We start from the raw sequence: 14,281 nt of genomic DNA, 5'->3' as shown, positions 1-14,281 counted from the left end.
ATTCTCTCTATCAAAATTCAAAATTGATAAGAAAATTCTCTCTATCAAAATCCACTTGATCAAACAAATAAAATCAAATCAAATCAAATCAAATTCAGAGATTGTCATGTGTATAAAATTAAGTTGCATCAAATGCAGCTTTTGCTCCAAGAGTCAATTAATCACATTCTCAATCAAGCCACATTAAACTCATTAATTAAGATTAGCTACACACTTGCCCATTAGTAGAACCTGGCTTTGATTTGGATTGATCCCGAATGTGATTGATTGTGACAAATTAATTATTTTAATTGCAAAGAAAAATATAAGGGAGGAATAAAATAAATCAACCACAGAAGACATCAAAATTTTGAATGCCAGATTCTCTTCAGACCTTTGGGTTAAAGATTGGAGCCTTGTGCGATTGACTTCTTTTATTCTCTCTTTTTTCTCACCTCTTTTTGTTCCAAATATAATCAATTTTTTCGGGGTTGTTCCTTTCTCTGAGATATGACCCTTTGCTCTTGCTTAGGTTTCTTTGTTTTTCAATCTAATTTTTAACAAAACCCAAAAAAATTGGTATCCATCATCACATGGAAACTGCTGTTGTTTTCACAACTCTTTACTCAAAAGAAAATATCTGAGAGCAACTCTGCATTTGCAAAACTATGATCAACTTTCATTTTCTCTCCCTAAACGTGGCGTTAACATGCATGAATATAATAATCTAGAGAAAAACAGGATGAGTGAGAGGGGTGACATAAAAGTCCTGATTCCATCTCTAACATTCACCGTAACAATATCGGAGTGTTCTTGTCATGAGGCTCGAAAGCTTCTCATTAGACAACCGAAACCGAGCCTGAACACCCTCAGATTCATTCCCGCAAATCTTGTTTGTTGGCATTCCCAGTTCTCGAGCTAACGTTTCTGCTTCATCCCTTTCAATAACTTCATCAAAGCAAACGTATCTGCCTGCTGCATTCCTGTCCATTGCCTCAAAAACACATACTTCTGCCCCTGCCAATTTGTTTACATCGACGGTTGCTAGCAACCCGTTTGCATACATCTCTTGCGCTCCTGGATTACGTTAGAATATTGATTAAATGATTAAATTTATTAGTTTTTTTTTTATCGATTTAAAGGTTTTCAATGGTTGAAGACCATTGAAGATTGAAGATAATACCTTTAAGATAAGCAATTGTGGCCATTGTATTTCGATCACAGAATTCAGGGCCGGTGATGAGACCTGGGCATATGGTGGCCAATTTCAACCTGGTCTCCTTGGCTATTCTCCATGCAACCCTCTCTGCCCTCAGCTTGCCCAAAGCATACCACAGCTGCCCAAATTTTCGAAAATCAAAATCAAAATTCTTGCTCATAATGCTTGCTTTGACCACCAAGAAAACGTAATTTGGAAGAAAGTAATACCTTTTTGTCTATGCAGAGTGACTCATCACTCCAGCAGCCATGGTTGATTACAGAGGAGGAGATATCATATTGGCTGCTGTCCCGCCAGATGCAAGCTAAAAGTGAGGATGTGAGCACACATTTTCTTACTGATGGTGTTCTCGCACATGCTCTCATCACAGCTTCACTGGCCTTCACTTCGATCTCAGCCATGGATTTCTACATACCAGAAGAAGGGTTACTTGAGAGGGTCTTAAAAGAGTTGAATAGGTGCTAAAAAGTAAAAAGTCTACAACTTGATTACTACATAATAAACCTCTTTTTGCATCCGGCAATGATCTCATGTCTACTCAGGGACGGAGCCAGGTACCCGGTTTTGAAATTTTTCCTTCAGCCGTCCAAAATGTTATAGACTACGCATAATTATTAATGATTTGAGCGAACCAACTAAAAAGTCATGAGCCGGTCTAGCCAGAAGTGGGATTTGTTGGATTAATAAGAGTTACTCCTACCTAGTTTATTAATTGTAAAAATATAAAGAATATTTGTATTTGTTGATAAAAGATTAACAAAGCAATTTAGGCCCCTTGAATGCTTAACTCAAACTTGGGGCAAAAGGTATTTCATAGTCTTTGACTCTCGCTTGGGGCAAAAGGCATTTCATTGTAAAAAGGAGGCCAATAGGCAATAAAGACCGGTCAACAGAGGCTGCCGTGCGCTTTCTGCGGGTCTTCTCGTCGGCAACGATATTGAATTTCTATCTCGATGGCTTTTATAGATAATAAACATTTAAAGACAGCGACCTTTCTTGTCGCAATTTGCTTTGATAGGGAAAGTGGCATGATCCTTTTGTAAAGAATGTTAATTTTTCAATTGAGACAATTAAACATGGTTTGTGCCTTTAATTTTGGAATGTGGGCAGTACTTCACCGGTCCCTTGCAAATTCACATTTTATGAAAATAGACGCACGTATGTTTTAGTGGTTGATGCGATAAATGATAAATAACACGGACTTAAAACGGCTACTAAATATTAGACTATCCGATCTAATGTGACTGGTGGGTACACGTGATAGGTAGGTAGATAGATTTATAGGAACATTATTATTATTGCGCAATGACAGTGCTCAAGAGAAGGCTCACCGTATACCCAGAAAGGCCGGCGGGGTCGATGAATGCAGAGGTGTGAAATACGCCACGACAACCCTGAAAGGCTTCTTGTAAGCTTTCAATATCTGTTAGCTTCGCCATAACTACTGAAACATTATTGTTACTTGTCCTCATCTCTCCTGAACTTTCCATCTCCCTCAATTTATTAATATCCTCTGCATTTTCAAAAATAAATTATCAACAAAATATACTCATTATTTAATCCTTTGGCAATCTGTTGAAAAATATATGCATATACGTATGACCCTTGAGACTGAAAACAATGCAGAAAAAAAAAGAAAGGGAAAGATCCGACAGAGGATTGAGATCACCCTATCCAATAAAAGGGGCTCCTCTAGCAGGATTATGCGCAGATGTAAAGAATTTTTCGAAATGACAAGATTGAAATATGATAAAAGCTGCCCCGATTCATAAATAAACAGTTGAAGCTTCGAGTAGAGCAGGAGCTCGAGATTAATGAAAGCAGAAATCCTAAAGAAATTAAACCCATTACCCTGTTTTGGATATATACACCACTATGTTATGAGATTTCTAATCAAACAATGAAAAACCAATTCTCATAACAGAAGAAGAAGAAGAAGAATTACCTTCGCTTTCAACAATGATCCGAACAGAGTAGCCACGAAGCAAGAGCTTGTTCACTATAGCGAGGCCCAAATAAGAAACGCCGCTGGTGACACACACCAACCTCTCTGCATCATCGGTGTCGATGCCTTTGGCTGAAATACGAACCCCTTTGAACTCTTCGTCGTCTTTCCTCCTTTGCAGGCCCGCACACGCCACCAACATGCGGCGGAGCTCCTCCAACTCCATCCTTACGCTCTCCTCTGCCCCCAGAATCCCCATATCTTGATGAAAATTTTCTTCAGAAGTATAGGAAGCCAACAAGGTGTGCTGATTTTAGTTGATTTTCTCCTTCCCGGTACCAGCAGAACTTGAAAGGCTATAACTTTATATAATAAGATAGAGAATCCGCCAGCAGTCATACAAAAGGCACCCCCTTTTTTTTTTCTCAGCCCTTCAAGAGTCATCACAAGTGTGGAATTGGCTTGGGTTGGCTGCTCTGTAGCTTCGACTCTTGGCTGGCTCAGCCGAAAGAATGTCGTAAATAAATTAATAATAGAAAGGGTCTTGCGTTCGCATTTAGTTTACCCGATTATTCAATGTTACCCATAACCCAGCGTTTATCATTATTTAAAGATAAGACTTCATTTACCTTTCAAGTTCCAACTACTTGCCACCTGGTAGTCTAGCCGTCTAGGCGACTTGCACTGTTTTTTTTTTTTTTTTTTATATATATATACTTTGAAAAAATTGCAATTTGTAATTTTTAATCTTTTAGAGAATTAATTCACGTCTCAATAAATTTTCTCTTCATTTCATTATGCATTTCACTCTCTTTATTTTAGACATTCATTTTCACGATTTGATTTAACTATTATTTATTTATTAAGGGGAGAGAGAATGATAGAATATAAGCACCAAATTTTTTGTTAAAGTAGTTAGGAGGAGGTGGGTGATTTTTCACTAAAAAATTGCATCCCGACCGGCCAAAATAACATTTGGTCAGTCAAGTGTAAATGCTCTTAGCTCTTTTCAATTACACATATCGTTAAAATTTTAAATAATGTTAAATATTAAACATTCATCTAATTTGTCTGTTGTGTCAGTAATTATTGTTAAAGAATTTTTAAAATTAATATGAATATATTTATTTTGTGATTTAAGATTGTTTTAAATTAAAGGTATTAAATTGCATTGAACGAAAAGAGTCTCGTACGAAGAAAAAAGAAAGAAAGTCAAATTGACATTTAAAAGGCCAAACCCACTTTAAATATTTGCTTTAAAGAAATGTTTGGGTGTATACACTTGTGTGTATACTCTAGTACGGTGCGAAGCATCGGATGTTCACGCACGATTGCGGGTTGTAGGGCACTAGTGGCACTTTTGTGGCTCCTTGATGGCGCATTTGGCACGAAGCATTGGAGTCTGTATTTTAAAATTCGAATTTTCGTCTTTTGCTATGATACAAAATCTGAAGGTTTTCATATTTAATTTCGTTTGTACAAAACGCAACTAAACAAAAGAAGATTTTTGGGCCCCATTATATCATGAATAAATATTTGTTGTAACCATTCGCATAATATTTATGGTAGTGACAAATAATTTCTTAAAGAAAGTAACATTGTAACACACCTTAGAAACATTTTGTTTATTTGCTTTCTATAATATTTAATCTAATAATTATCATCACTAGATTTTTTTTTTTTAATAAGAGTTGATTCAATGGCTGATGAGCACTATCACATCAGCCTAATAAAATGAAAATAAGAAATGTTTATAATATTTAGCATTACTATAAAAACTTTTGTTAACTAGAACGGATAACATGTAAAATAACCGTTGTACCCTCGTAAAATTCATAAAAATATATCTATGTCTTTCGATTAAAAAAAATAAAAAATCAGAATAATAAAGGAATCCCACCTTAAACCAATCGATAGATCCACTGACCTGGTTAACATAGAGAAACCACCCAGAAGAAACTCATTTTGGATTAAGAACCGCTGCAATAGGTTGACTGTCTCTCCCTTGTAGTCCTGTAGACGTCCAAGAAGATAGTTTCCAGCCGACATTTGTAGTGGGTTGGTGAAACGACGAATCCATAAATGTTGAAAAAGTATTTATTATCATCACCTAATTTTACGTCATTTAAGCACAGATGTGAAGGCCTAATTGGGGGGACGGGGGATAATTAACCATCCTCCATTCCTCCCTCTTTTCCATGCCAAAATCTTCCTTTTGGAAACTTTAATTCACCCAAATTGAAATTATGCAAAAATCTTGGAAATACTGCTATTTTGCCTCAAACTTTCGGTTAATGGAACATTGACTCATTGACCAAAGAAAGAAAAAATAAATAAATAAATAAAAAATCCGTGGGAGGAGAGGATACCCTCGTTATTTTTCAAAAAAAAAAAAAAGGGGGAAAGAAAGAAAAAGGAAAATGGAGGAAATATATACGAGAAATTAAATAAGATCGATCATAACAAAAAGAAAAACAAATTAAATTGATAAGTTCATTAGCAGTACCCACCACGTGGCTTACTTTCCGTGCATATCATTTCTTATAATTTCTTATCCATGAAGCACGACGAAAGAATCAACAGATAAATATCCGTAATCCGGCTGGCGACGGGTAAAGATATTTTTTATTTCAATTAAATGAGAATGATTTATTTTATGGTTTAAATTGATTTTTTTTTATTTAATTGTGTATATTTTTTTAAATGACGTGACATCATGTATACTGAAATAGATGCCATTCGGCTGATGATTATTTTTCTTTTATTTAGTACCTCATTTATCCTTGATAGTTTTTCAAAATTTAATTAATTTTATTTTTCATTTTACAGTCCTATGCTTTAAATTAAACATTTATGTCCTATTTAAAGTGATGGAGCATCTTTATGCAAAGTCATTACAGTTTACATTATTTCATAACTACATCCTTTTGAATTCATAAATAAATCCATCATTTTCCTTTACGGGAATTAGGATAATTTACAATTATTCATTTAAATTTGAGAAAATTCAAATAGGTGATTATGAGAAATTACTTATAAAATTCATTTAATTGAATTAGAGATTGGATTACCTAATTTTTATTTGATCAAATATATTTTATAAATAATTTCTTATAATTATTTGTTTAAATTCTCTCCTATACAGACAAATGATCCATATTTTAATGTATCTATTGTCTTGCTTATCACGTTGCAGAAGAAGGCGGAATCTTTAATGGGTCAAAATAGGCGTGGCATTCAACGCTTCCGAGGTTCAAAAAATGACAGACAAATAAGGCTGCAAAAAGAATTACAAGGGAAAGAGCAAAGTTTTTATAAAATAGCGGCTCGGCTACAAACAAGGGCTCGGCTCGGTGGGTAAGTAACGAGAAATTGGGGGCGTCACGTGTTGAATGACCAGTATGCACGGGACACCTACACGGCACATTGCAGGGTTAGGTGAGAACTGAGCAGGCGACACTGAGACAAGCCTTCTTCACAATTGGATCGCTTGCAATTGCATAATTGCCTTTTATACAAAGTCTAACCCCCTTTATCAATCGTCGCAAAAAAGGTGAATAAAAGATATTAACTTATCTTTCTTGGAGAGTGGGGGAGATTAATAGTTCGTTAACATGTGCATTGGTTAGATGCTCTGTCACGTTCACTTTTCGTGATGTTCAGCCACACAACGCCACTCAACATAGTCAATTTGGCGGTTGTCGAAAAAGCATTCACAGTAGATACTCTGTAAAGAGTTTTATTCTTTAAATTTTTTTTAAAAAATGTTAAGATAATGACCAAAAATCACCCACAACAAATACCTTATATTTTTTCTAAACTTTACGGATCTTGTATTTTCTTTATTTGCTGGATTTTTATGGTCCTCGGGCAGTTTATGATTCAGGTATTCCTCTTGATTCTAAATTGTCTACTATCATCAGGAGTGAGGATTGTTTTTGGCCCTACGCTAGGTCCAATACTATAGTGGAAATTCAGTGTCAGTATTCTTAGGGTTATCTTAGGAGGTGTTGATTTGCCTCTTTGGAAGTCTCCTAGTGGTGTATATTTTTGTGTAGTTACTTGGGAAGAGACCGAGGGTGAAGAATCCTATTGTTGTTTGGTGGAAGTTAGTTTGGTATTCCCTCTCTATTCCTAGACATTCCTTATTTCTGTGGTTGGTTTTTAAGGACGCCATAGTCGCTAAAGATCGAATGTTCATATGGGGATGTGTAGGGAACTCTCTTTGTTTATTCTGTCATGCTTGTCAAGAGAGCCGGGATCACATCTTTTTCTAGTGCAATTTTAGTAGGAGGATCTGGGAAGCTCTTATGGTTGAGTGCTCATTTTCTACTCTGCCTACTGAATAAGAAAATGTTGTGAATTAGAGTATTTCTATGCTGAAAGCTAAGGGTTTGCAGGCCAGCCTTGGTAAGCGCTGTTTAGGGGCTTGTGTCTATTACTTGTGGCAACAAAGAAACGCTTTATTGCCCAGCAATAATCTGAAAATTGAAGAGGCTATAATCAAGCAGATCAAATGGGATGTGCGGACTCGGATTCTTGCTAAGGGTTCCTTTAAAAGTCTTGAGAAGCATTTAGAACTTGTTTTTAGGTGGAATTTACATAAGATGTTGTTGTTAGCAGTAGGGTGTTAAGGAGTTTCTTGCTTTGCTTGTAGTGTTGTTGCAGTTGTGAGTTTGTTGTTTCCCGTTGAGGAGAACTTGGGCCAGTCTTCACTGGCGTGTATATATAGTTTCTTTGTTGGAGCTTTTATAAAGTTTCATTATTGACAAAAGAAAAAAATTCGTCTCCTCGTCCTCAGTTGAAGCTCGATTTTTATGAAAATAATTTTTTTATTCTATTTTTTTTTCACTTCTCTATCTCACTCTCTACTCAAAATCCAAACCACCACCGTGAAGATGAAGGACCATAGGGATAGAAGTAAAAGTAAAACATATTATTTTAATGGTATAGAGAAAGATCAAAGGAAGCTATTATTGAGTGTTTTGAAATAGAAAAATTAATAAAAGGTAGATTTGTTTCTTATATTTAAAGAAAATGATTCAGTAGCTGGTGAGAATGCTCACATCCTTACCTTCCAAACGACGCGATCCTTCTTTCTTCCGTTGGGTAATGTATGGGCCTGATCATTTAATTATCTAAAAATTGTTCGATCCGGCCATAGTACTAGCTAGCAAAATTAGAAGCTTGAAAGCAAATCATAATCCGTAATCGTCCTCGTAAACATCAAACTAGCTAGCATTCAAAATACATTTATATTCAATACAAAGATCCTAAACTGCATTATCTTCCCCATACTTCACAAATATATACGGGGCGCTTAATATTCTTCACTAACTTAACAAGCTAGCTAGGCACCGAAAGATAGTCTATAATTTTTCGTCTCTCTAATTTGGATGATGATGGTGGTGTCCCTCGCCATGACCATGTGGATGAATGATGATGTCCTTCGGACCTCCACCATGACAATGCCTACCGTGATGTCCTCCACCATGGCTAAGCCCTCCATGATATCCCCTTCTGTGATGTCCACCGCCATAACAATGCTCCCTCCTCCGTCATGATCATGCTCTCTACGATGTCCTTCGCCATGATCGTGCCGGCCGTGGTGTCCGTCACCATGCGGTAGAAAGCTATGATTTCCTTGGTGAGACATTTTTCGAAGTGTAGCTGATCAGAGGTTAGAGGATTGGAAGATGAGTTAATTGTTGGGGGCCGTTGGTATATATAAAGCGATGGGTAGAAAGAGTATTACGCGCAAGAAGAAGAAGAAGAAGAGGAGGAGCAGAGAGAAGTCAATTTTCTCATTTTTTTGTTTTTTTTGGTTTTTTAATATAAATGAGTAAGAATAAATACAAACAAACAATGGGAATAACTTCAGTTTGGACTTGGCAAAAACCAAGCCCTTTATGCCCTCTAATAGAAAATAGACACATCAGTATATTACACCAAATGAAATTATGCAGAACACACACGAGCAAAACCTCCCTTTCTCAAATCAATCGACAAGCAAAGCTCCCATTACTGTTCAATCTACAAAGCCCCATTTCCCGTTAATCTGCAAAGCCCCCTTTCCCGTTAATCTGCAAGCGATCCTCTCTTTGTTCCTCTCTCTCTCTCTCTCTCTCTCTCTCTCTCTCTCTCTCTCTCTCTCTCTCTCTCTCTCTCTCTCTCTCTGTTTCACTCTCTCCCCCTCTCGAACCCATTCAGCGCATCTCCGGGGTTCTCAGCTTCGATCGGCGCCAACCCCGCTCCACAGGAACTGTCGGACCGTCCCTGCCTCGCCGAAAGTCGGTTCTAGCTACCGTAAATCGCACCTTCGGCCACCGGTTGACGACCCATAACCGGAATCGCCTCCTGCTCCTCCGGCGCTGGCCCACTGTCGATCAGATCCTCTCTCTCTCTCTCTCTCAGCATCTCTCTTTCTCTCTCCGACAGCATCTCTCTCTTTTTCACTCTCTCCCCTGATCTCCCCCTCTCGAACCCACTCTCTCCCTTTGCCTCACCGTGTCCCGGTGAAAGGAAAGAAAAAGAACAGAAGAAGAAAGAACGAAGAGAAAGGAAAAATTGGAAGATGTAAGGGGGATTCTGTACATCAGTAGCATTTCAATTTTTTGGTTTTTATTGTTTTTAGCTGACGTGTCGACTGGTTATTGGTGGGCAAAAAACCCATGTTTTCTGTCATGACCGGGCATAAGGGGCTCTCACAAACAATTACATATATAAAACACAAAAAATTGCATAACCAAAATATAAAAGACTAAAAAAAAAATCCAATCTTGATAGCGACTCAACCACAGCTCCAAAGGAGATCCTTGAAGGCGAAAAATGTAATCGAAAAAAGCTACCACCAAAGCTAGTTGTAGCAACCTATGGTGGACGGTGTGAGTATCATATTTGTGCTACCTTAACGATAATATTTTTAATTTTTTTTTCCCTAATATCATTTTTTTTTTTAAAGAAAATGTCATAAGTCAAAGCAGAGAAATTAAAATGAATGTTTGCTTTTTGGGAGTGAAAATTTCTTCTTGAATCAACTAAAATTTTCGCATGGCTTATTACTAGAAGGCCATTCTTTAAGCTCTTTTGCTTTTTTTTCCTTAAAACTCCTTTCTCTCTCTTGCCGGGGAATCTACATTGGGAAGTGATTCATGTACAACCCATATTGCACAATTATCCCACAACTAAGACACAGGAAGTATAACTTATGCATGTGGGTCCCACCCAATGTATATTGAGGTTGTGGAATAGTTGTACAAGGGTTGTAATTTTATCATTTCTCATTTACATCAAGTTTACATAATTGGGCTTGGTCCTTTTTAATGCTGGGTATTGCTGGGCTTATTTGTCTGAGAGTTTGGGCTGGGCTTGTTATAAATTCAGTCTTTTAAGAGCTCGATTGCGCGACCCAGACCAAGACTCTTTCTTGTTCCTCAACCTTCAAAATCTCTCTCTCTCTATAACTCTCTCTGTGTCTCTGTAGAGAGAGTTATGGGCAGCTCAGGTCCTCGCTTTCCTGTCACCCACAAGAGTCTCTCGTTGGATATTAAGGTGAAAGAATCTACCTAATGTTTCTTTGTTTGATTTCTTCGATTGATACAACAATATTGCCTATTACCTGTTTGTTTCAATGCTCCACTGTAAAATGTCCAGTTTCTTTACTATGCGTACTTTGGTACATTAGGTTTCTTCTATTCCATATAACTCGCTTTATTGTTGCTTTAGATTATCACTTTACTGATAAGCTTAAGTCATTTGAAGTAAAGGGTCATCTGGGTTAATGAAAAGAAGATAGGCTTGTGGGGTTATAGTCTTGGTATTATAGTGATGATTTTTTTTTTTTTTACAATATATTAGTGATAGTTGCCGAGCTGGACTAGGAGTTTTGTATGATTTCTAACCATAATTGAAAGGAAAATTCTGTTTGACTTGATCTGGTTGCTGATTTTTTGGGTTGCCTAGTATATATTTTGGCATCTAGTTTCTTTATTAGCATTTTTGGTGAATGAGGAAAAACAAACACGTGAAACTTCATTTTTGCTAAGTGACATTATATTGCTTTCTGATTATGATGATACTTTTGTTGAAGATATGTACACGTGCAGGAAAAATTAATACATAATCGACTCTTAAGTATACACGTGTACGTGTAAAAAAGTTAAATTTCACATTGGAAAGATGTCTGTTATAAATGATGTAGTTGGGTCCAAAATTATAAGCTTAAGCTTTTGGATTGGGTAGTGTCCCAATATGTTATATTATAGTCTCATTGGAAGACTCCATAAGGTATCAATCTTCCTAACAAGTGGTATAAGAGCCAATGGTGGATGATAATGGTCTCTTTTACAGTTACAGTGGAAACGATGCGCATGGCACGAATGATGGGTCCCTGGAGTAGGGACAAAAGTACATGGTGTGGGCAAGAACACATAGCACACAAGTGATCTTGGAGACGGCCCATAAAATTGATAAAGCTCCCATTCAAGGGAGATTGTAGCGATGTGGTAATGAACTCATACATGAGGGGGGAGATTGTTAAGTATGCATGTGTGGTTGTAGAAAAGGTAAATCTCACATTAGAAAGATGTCACAGGTGTTAGTGATTAATATAGCATAATTAGGTCCAAACTCATAGGTTTAAACTTTTACATTAAATATTGTCTCAATATGTTGTATTTTGATCTCACTGAAAAACTCCCCAAATGTATTATCTCCATTTGGGTTGAGTGCTGTCCCAATATACTATATTGTGGCCTCACTAGGAGACTCCCTAAAGTGTTAATCTCCCTAACAAGTGATATCAAAGTTGATGATGGTGTGTGGTGTGGTGGATAATGATATTGGTCCATTTGTAGTTGAGCGGAGACGGAGCGCATGACACAAATGAGGGGCACCTGGAGTATGAGCAAAGGTGCATGGCGTGGGCAAGCCCACATAACACACAAGTGATCTAGAGATAGCCCATAAGATTAATAAAGCTTTCATTTAAGGGAAAGGAAGATTGTCGAGTCCCACATTGGAAAGATATCACAAGTGTGAGTAGTTGGTATAGCATAGTTTACCCAAACCCAAACCCATGGGCTTAAGCTTTTGGTTAAATGGTGTCTCAATATGTTCTATTATAAGTTCACCAGAAGAATTCCCAAAGTGTCAATCTCCCTACTATCTACAAAGACTTGGCCCTTCTTGTGCGATATGAGGGATTCTTGATGTGGCACAAAACCTTTTACTGTGCTCCATCTAGTATTTGCTGGTTAACAATAGAAAGACAGTTCATTAAAGGATCTGAATCAAAAGGTTAGGCTTGCAAAGTACTGGTGGCATTTAATCCAAAGGCTAGACAGACAAAATGTGTGCAAGATTATAAATACTTCTATTGCATATGTAAAGGCTCTTGGTATTGTTATGTGTTTCAGCTTCAACTATCTGAATCTATTTCCTACCAGAAAGCATGATCTGTTGGGTTTGCCATTCCTTGTTTGTTTGCTTAACTGTTGTTTGGCTAACATGTTAACATCTTGAGGTCTGCTTTTGAATTTCCTTGCCATTTAATATTGCCAGTGGCTTAATTTCTCTGTTTGGCAGGGGAATAAAACAGATGTAGTCCTTTGCAGTTATGATGATCATTTTCTTGTAAGTTTGAGGCTCCTCTTCGTTTGGATTTTGTTTGGCAGGGAAAGAGGGGGGGAGGGTTGGTTACTCATGTTTGTGTGCAGTTCTAATTTTTGAAAAACTTATAGGTAATTGCAACTCAAATAGGAGCTATGGGGACAATACTGCATGCCAGGTCTCAATATTATTATCTAATAGTGGAGCAATCCTGTGACATAGAATTTTCTTTTTCTCCCTCATTATTTATATTTCTGTTCAACATTACTGGTAATCTGTAAATTATCTATGCTCACCTTGTCCAACTCATAGTTACGACAAACTCTTTGGCTTATTATACAAAAAGTTTTGGTATTATGATCCTAAAATATAGAACAGTCCTGTTAAGTGGAGTAGTGCATTGTATCATGTCCTCCAGCCTAGAATAGGTAACACAATTGAGTTCTTTTACATTACTATATATGCTTGTTGACGTGGGAGGATTACATAGGTTTCACTCCACATTACCCTCTCATATTTGTGAAGTAGCAGAAGGAAACGATTATGTTCTATACCTATTAATGATACATGGTACTTAAAAATATGAAATATGAATTTAAAGGGAAAAAATGTCATGTTACTTGAAAATTTGAAAAGAATTTATGGTCAACAAGGCTGAGAAGGAGGTGGGGAGAACTTAGTTCTTTTAAGTTTAACGAGGGGAAAATGTGAGAGGTTGATGGCATTGAACTATTAATGATGGTTCTACCCAGAGCAACTTCTGAGATAAATTTCTTTCTTCATCCCCAGGAAGGAGGAAGGGGTGTCAATCGAGCCAACATTCAACGTGTCTGCAGTGTTTGGCAAACGAGATGAGGTAAGCCAGCTTGTGCTCTGCCCTCTTTGTTCCACAAGTGGTTGCTAACTTCTACTGATTTCGACCCACTGCAATGAATGCAGCCAATGCTACTGGCATGTGCTCGTCGATTAATTGAACACATCAGGTATGTTTTTAGTTCAAAATATTAGATAAGAGTTATATGTGGTCTGCGTTACCTGAACCACTAATAACTTAATGCGTCCTGCTGTGTTGCAGCACCTCTGGCTCCTCCAGGCCGTTGGTGCTCTCTCTAGGACTCAGGGACCATACTGCGGTATTATTCAAATTCAAAGACATTTCCTCTCTTCCTTTTGGATCAACGAAATAGTATGACTCATGATTCCACACCATGTTATGCAGGAGACACTGAAGGAAATTGCTTCTGCTGTGATTGAGAACCGCCTGTGGTAGCATAATGTAGCTTGACCTTAAGTATTTTGCTTATACCCTCTGATATTGTTTTCATTCTCCAGGACACAACCCTTCAGCATTTTGCAGATTGGTAGTTGCTTTCGTGTAACATATTAATACTAAATTAACAATGCCTAAATGCAGGATTCTCTTACATAGTTGCTGCTGTGGCACACGTTCATTAAATTTGAATTTTTCACCCTAAGCTCGGTGTTGCTTTTCTGGTCTCTCTCTCTCTCTCGCTCTCTCCAAAATCCAG

The 14,281-nt window shown here is 37.3% G+C and overlaps 2 protein-coding genes across 2 annotated transcripts; one reads left to right on the top strand and one right to left on the bottom strand.

The window, feature by feature from the left end:
- Nucleotides 1–636: 636 nt before the first annotated feature.
- On the bottom strand, nucleotides 637–3,517 carry LOC133859849 (cinnamoyl-CoA reductase-like SNL6). The gene is made up of 5 exons (XM_062295399.1): nucleotides 3,144–3,517; nucleotides 2,530–2,711; nucleotides 1,408–1,605; nucleotides 1,163–1,316; nucleotides 637–1,056 (listed from the first exon to the last, which is right to left on the bottom strand). Exons 1-5 carry the CDS (start codon nucleotides 3,400–3,402, stop codon nucleotides 761–763), a joined length of 1,089 nt encoding a protein of 362 aa, XP_062151383.1. The 5' UTR covers nucleotides 3,403–3,517; the 3' UTR covers nucleotides 637–760.
- A 7,021-nt stretch (nucleotides 3,518–10,538) lies between these two features.
- On the top strand, nucleotides 10,539–14,180 carry LOC133861096 (uncharacterized). The gene is made up of 7 exons (XM_062296803.1): nucleotides 10,539–10,694; nucleotides 12,729–12,776; nucleotides 12,884–12,930; nucleotides 13,542–13,608; nucleotides 13,692–13,735; nucleotides 13,828–13,885; nucleotides 13,972–14,180. Exons 1-7 carry the CDS (start codon nucleotides 10,635–10,637, stop codon nucleotides 14,020–14,022), a joined length of 375 nt encoding a protein of 124 aa, XP_062152787.1. The 5' UTR covers nucleotides 10,539–10,634; the 3' UTR covers nucleotides 14,023–14,180.
- The last annotated feature ends 101 nt before the right edge of the window (nucleotides 14,181–14,281 follow it).

Source organism: Alnus glutinosa, chromosome 2, assembly GCF_958979055.1.
Source record: "Alnus glutinosa chromosome 2, dhAlnGlut1.1, whole genome shotgun sequence".
Lineage (NCBI taxonomy): Eukaryota > Viridiplantae > Streptophyta > Magnoliopsida > Fagales > Betulaceae > Alnus > Alnus glutinosa.
Note: the sequence above shows the minus strand (reverse complement) of the source record. Positions and strands in the feature narration are given on the sequence as shown.

Coding starts and splice junctions, on each gene's coding strand:
- LOC133859849 (XM_062295399.1), bottom strand. CDS start 3,402: ATGGGGATTCTGGGGGCAGAGGAGAGCGTAAGGATGGAGTTGGAGGAG. Junction 1,317..1,407: donor CACTCTGCATAGACAAAAAG/GTATTACTTTCT, acceptor AAATTTGGGCAG/CTGTGGTATGCTTTGGGCAA. Junction 1,057..1,162: donor CACAATTGCTTATCTTAAAG/GTATTATCTTCA, acceptor AACGTAATCCAG/GAGCGCAAGAGATGTATGCA.
- LOC133861096 (XM_062296803.1), top strand. CDS start 10,635: ATGGGCAGCTCAGGTCCTCGCTTTCCTGTCACCCACAAGAGTCTCTCG. Junction 10,695..12,728: donor GTCTCTCGTTGGATATTAAG/GTGAAAGAATCT, acceptor TCTGTTTGGCAG/GGGAATAAAACAGATGTAGT. Junction 12,931..13,541: donor GGGACAATACTGCATGCCAG/GTCTCAATATTA, acceptor CTTCATCCCCAG/GAAGGAGGAAGGGGTGTCAA.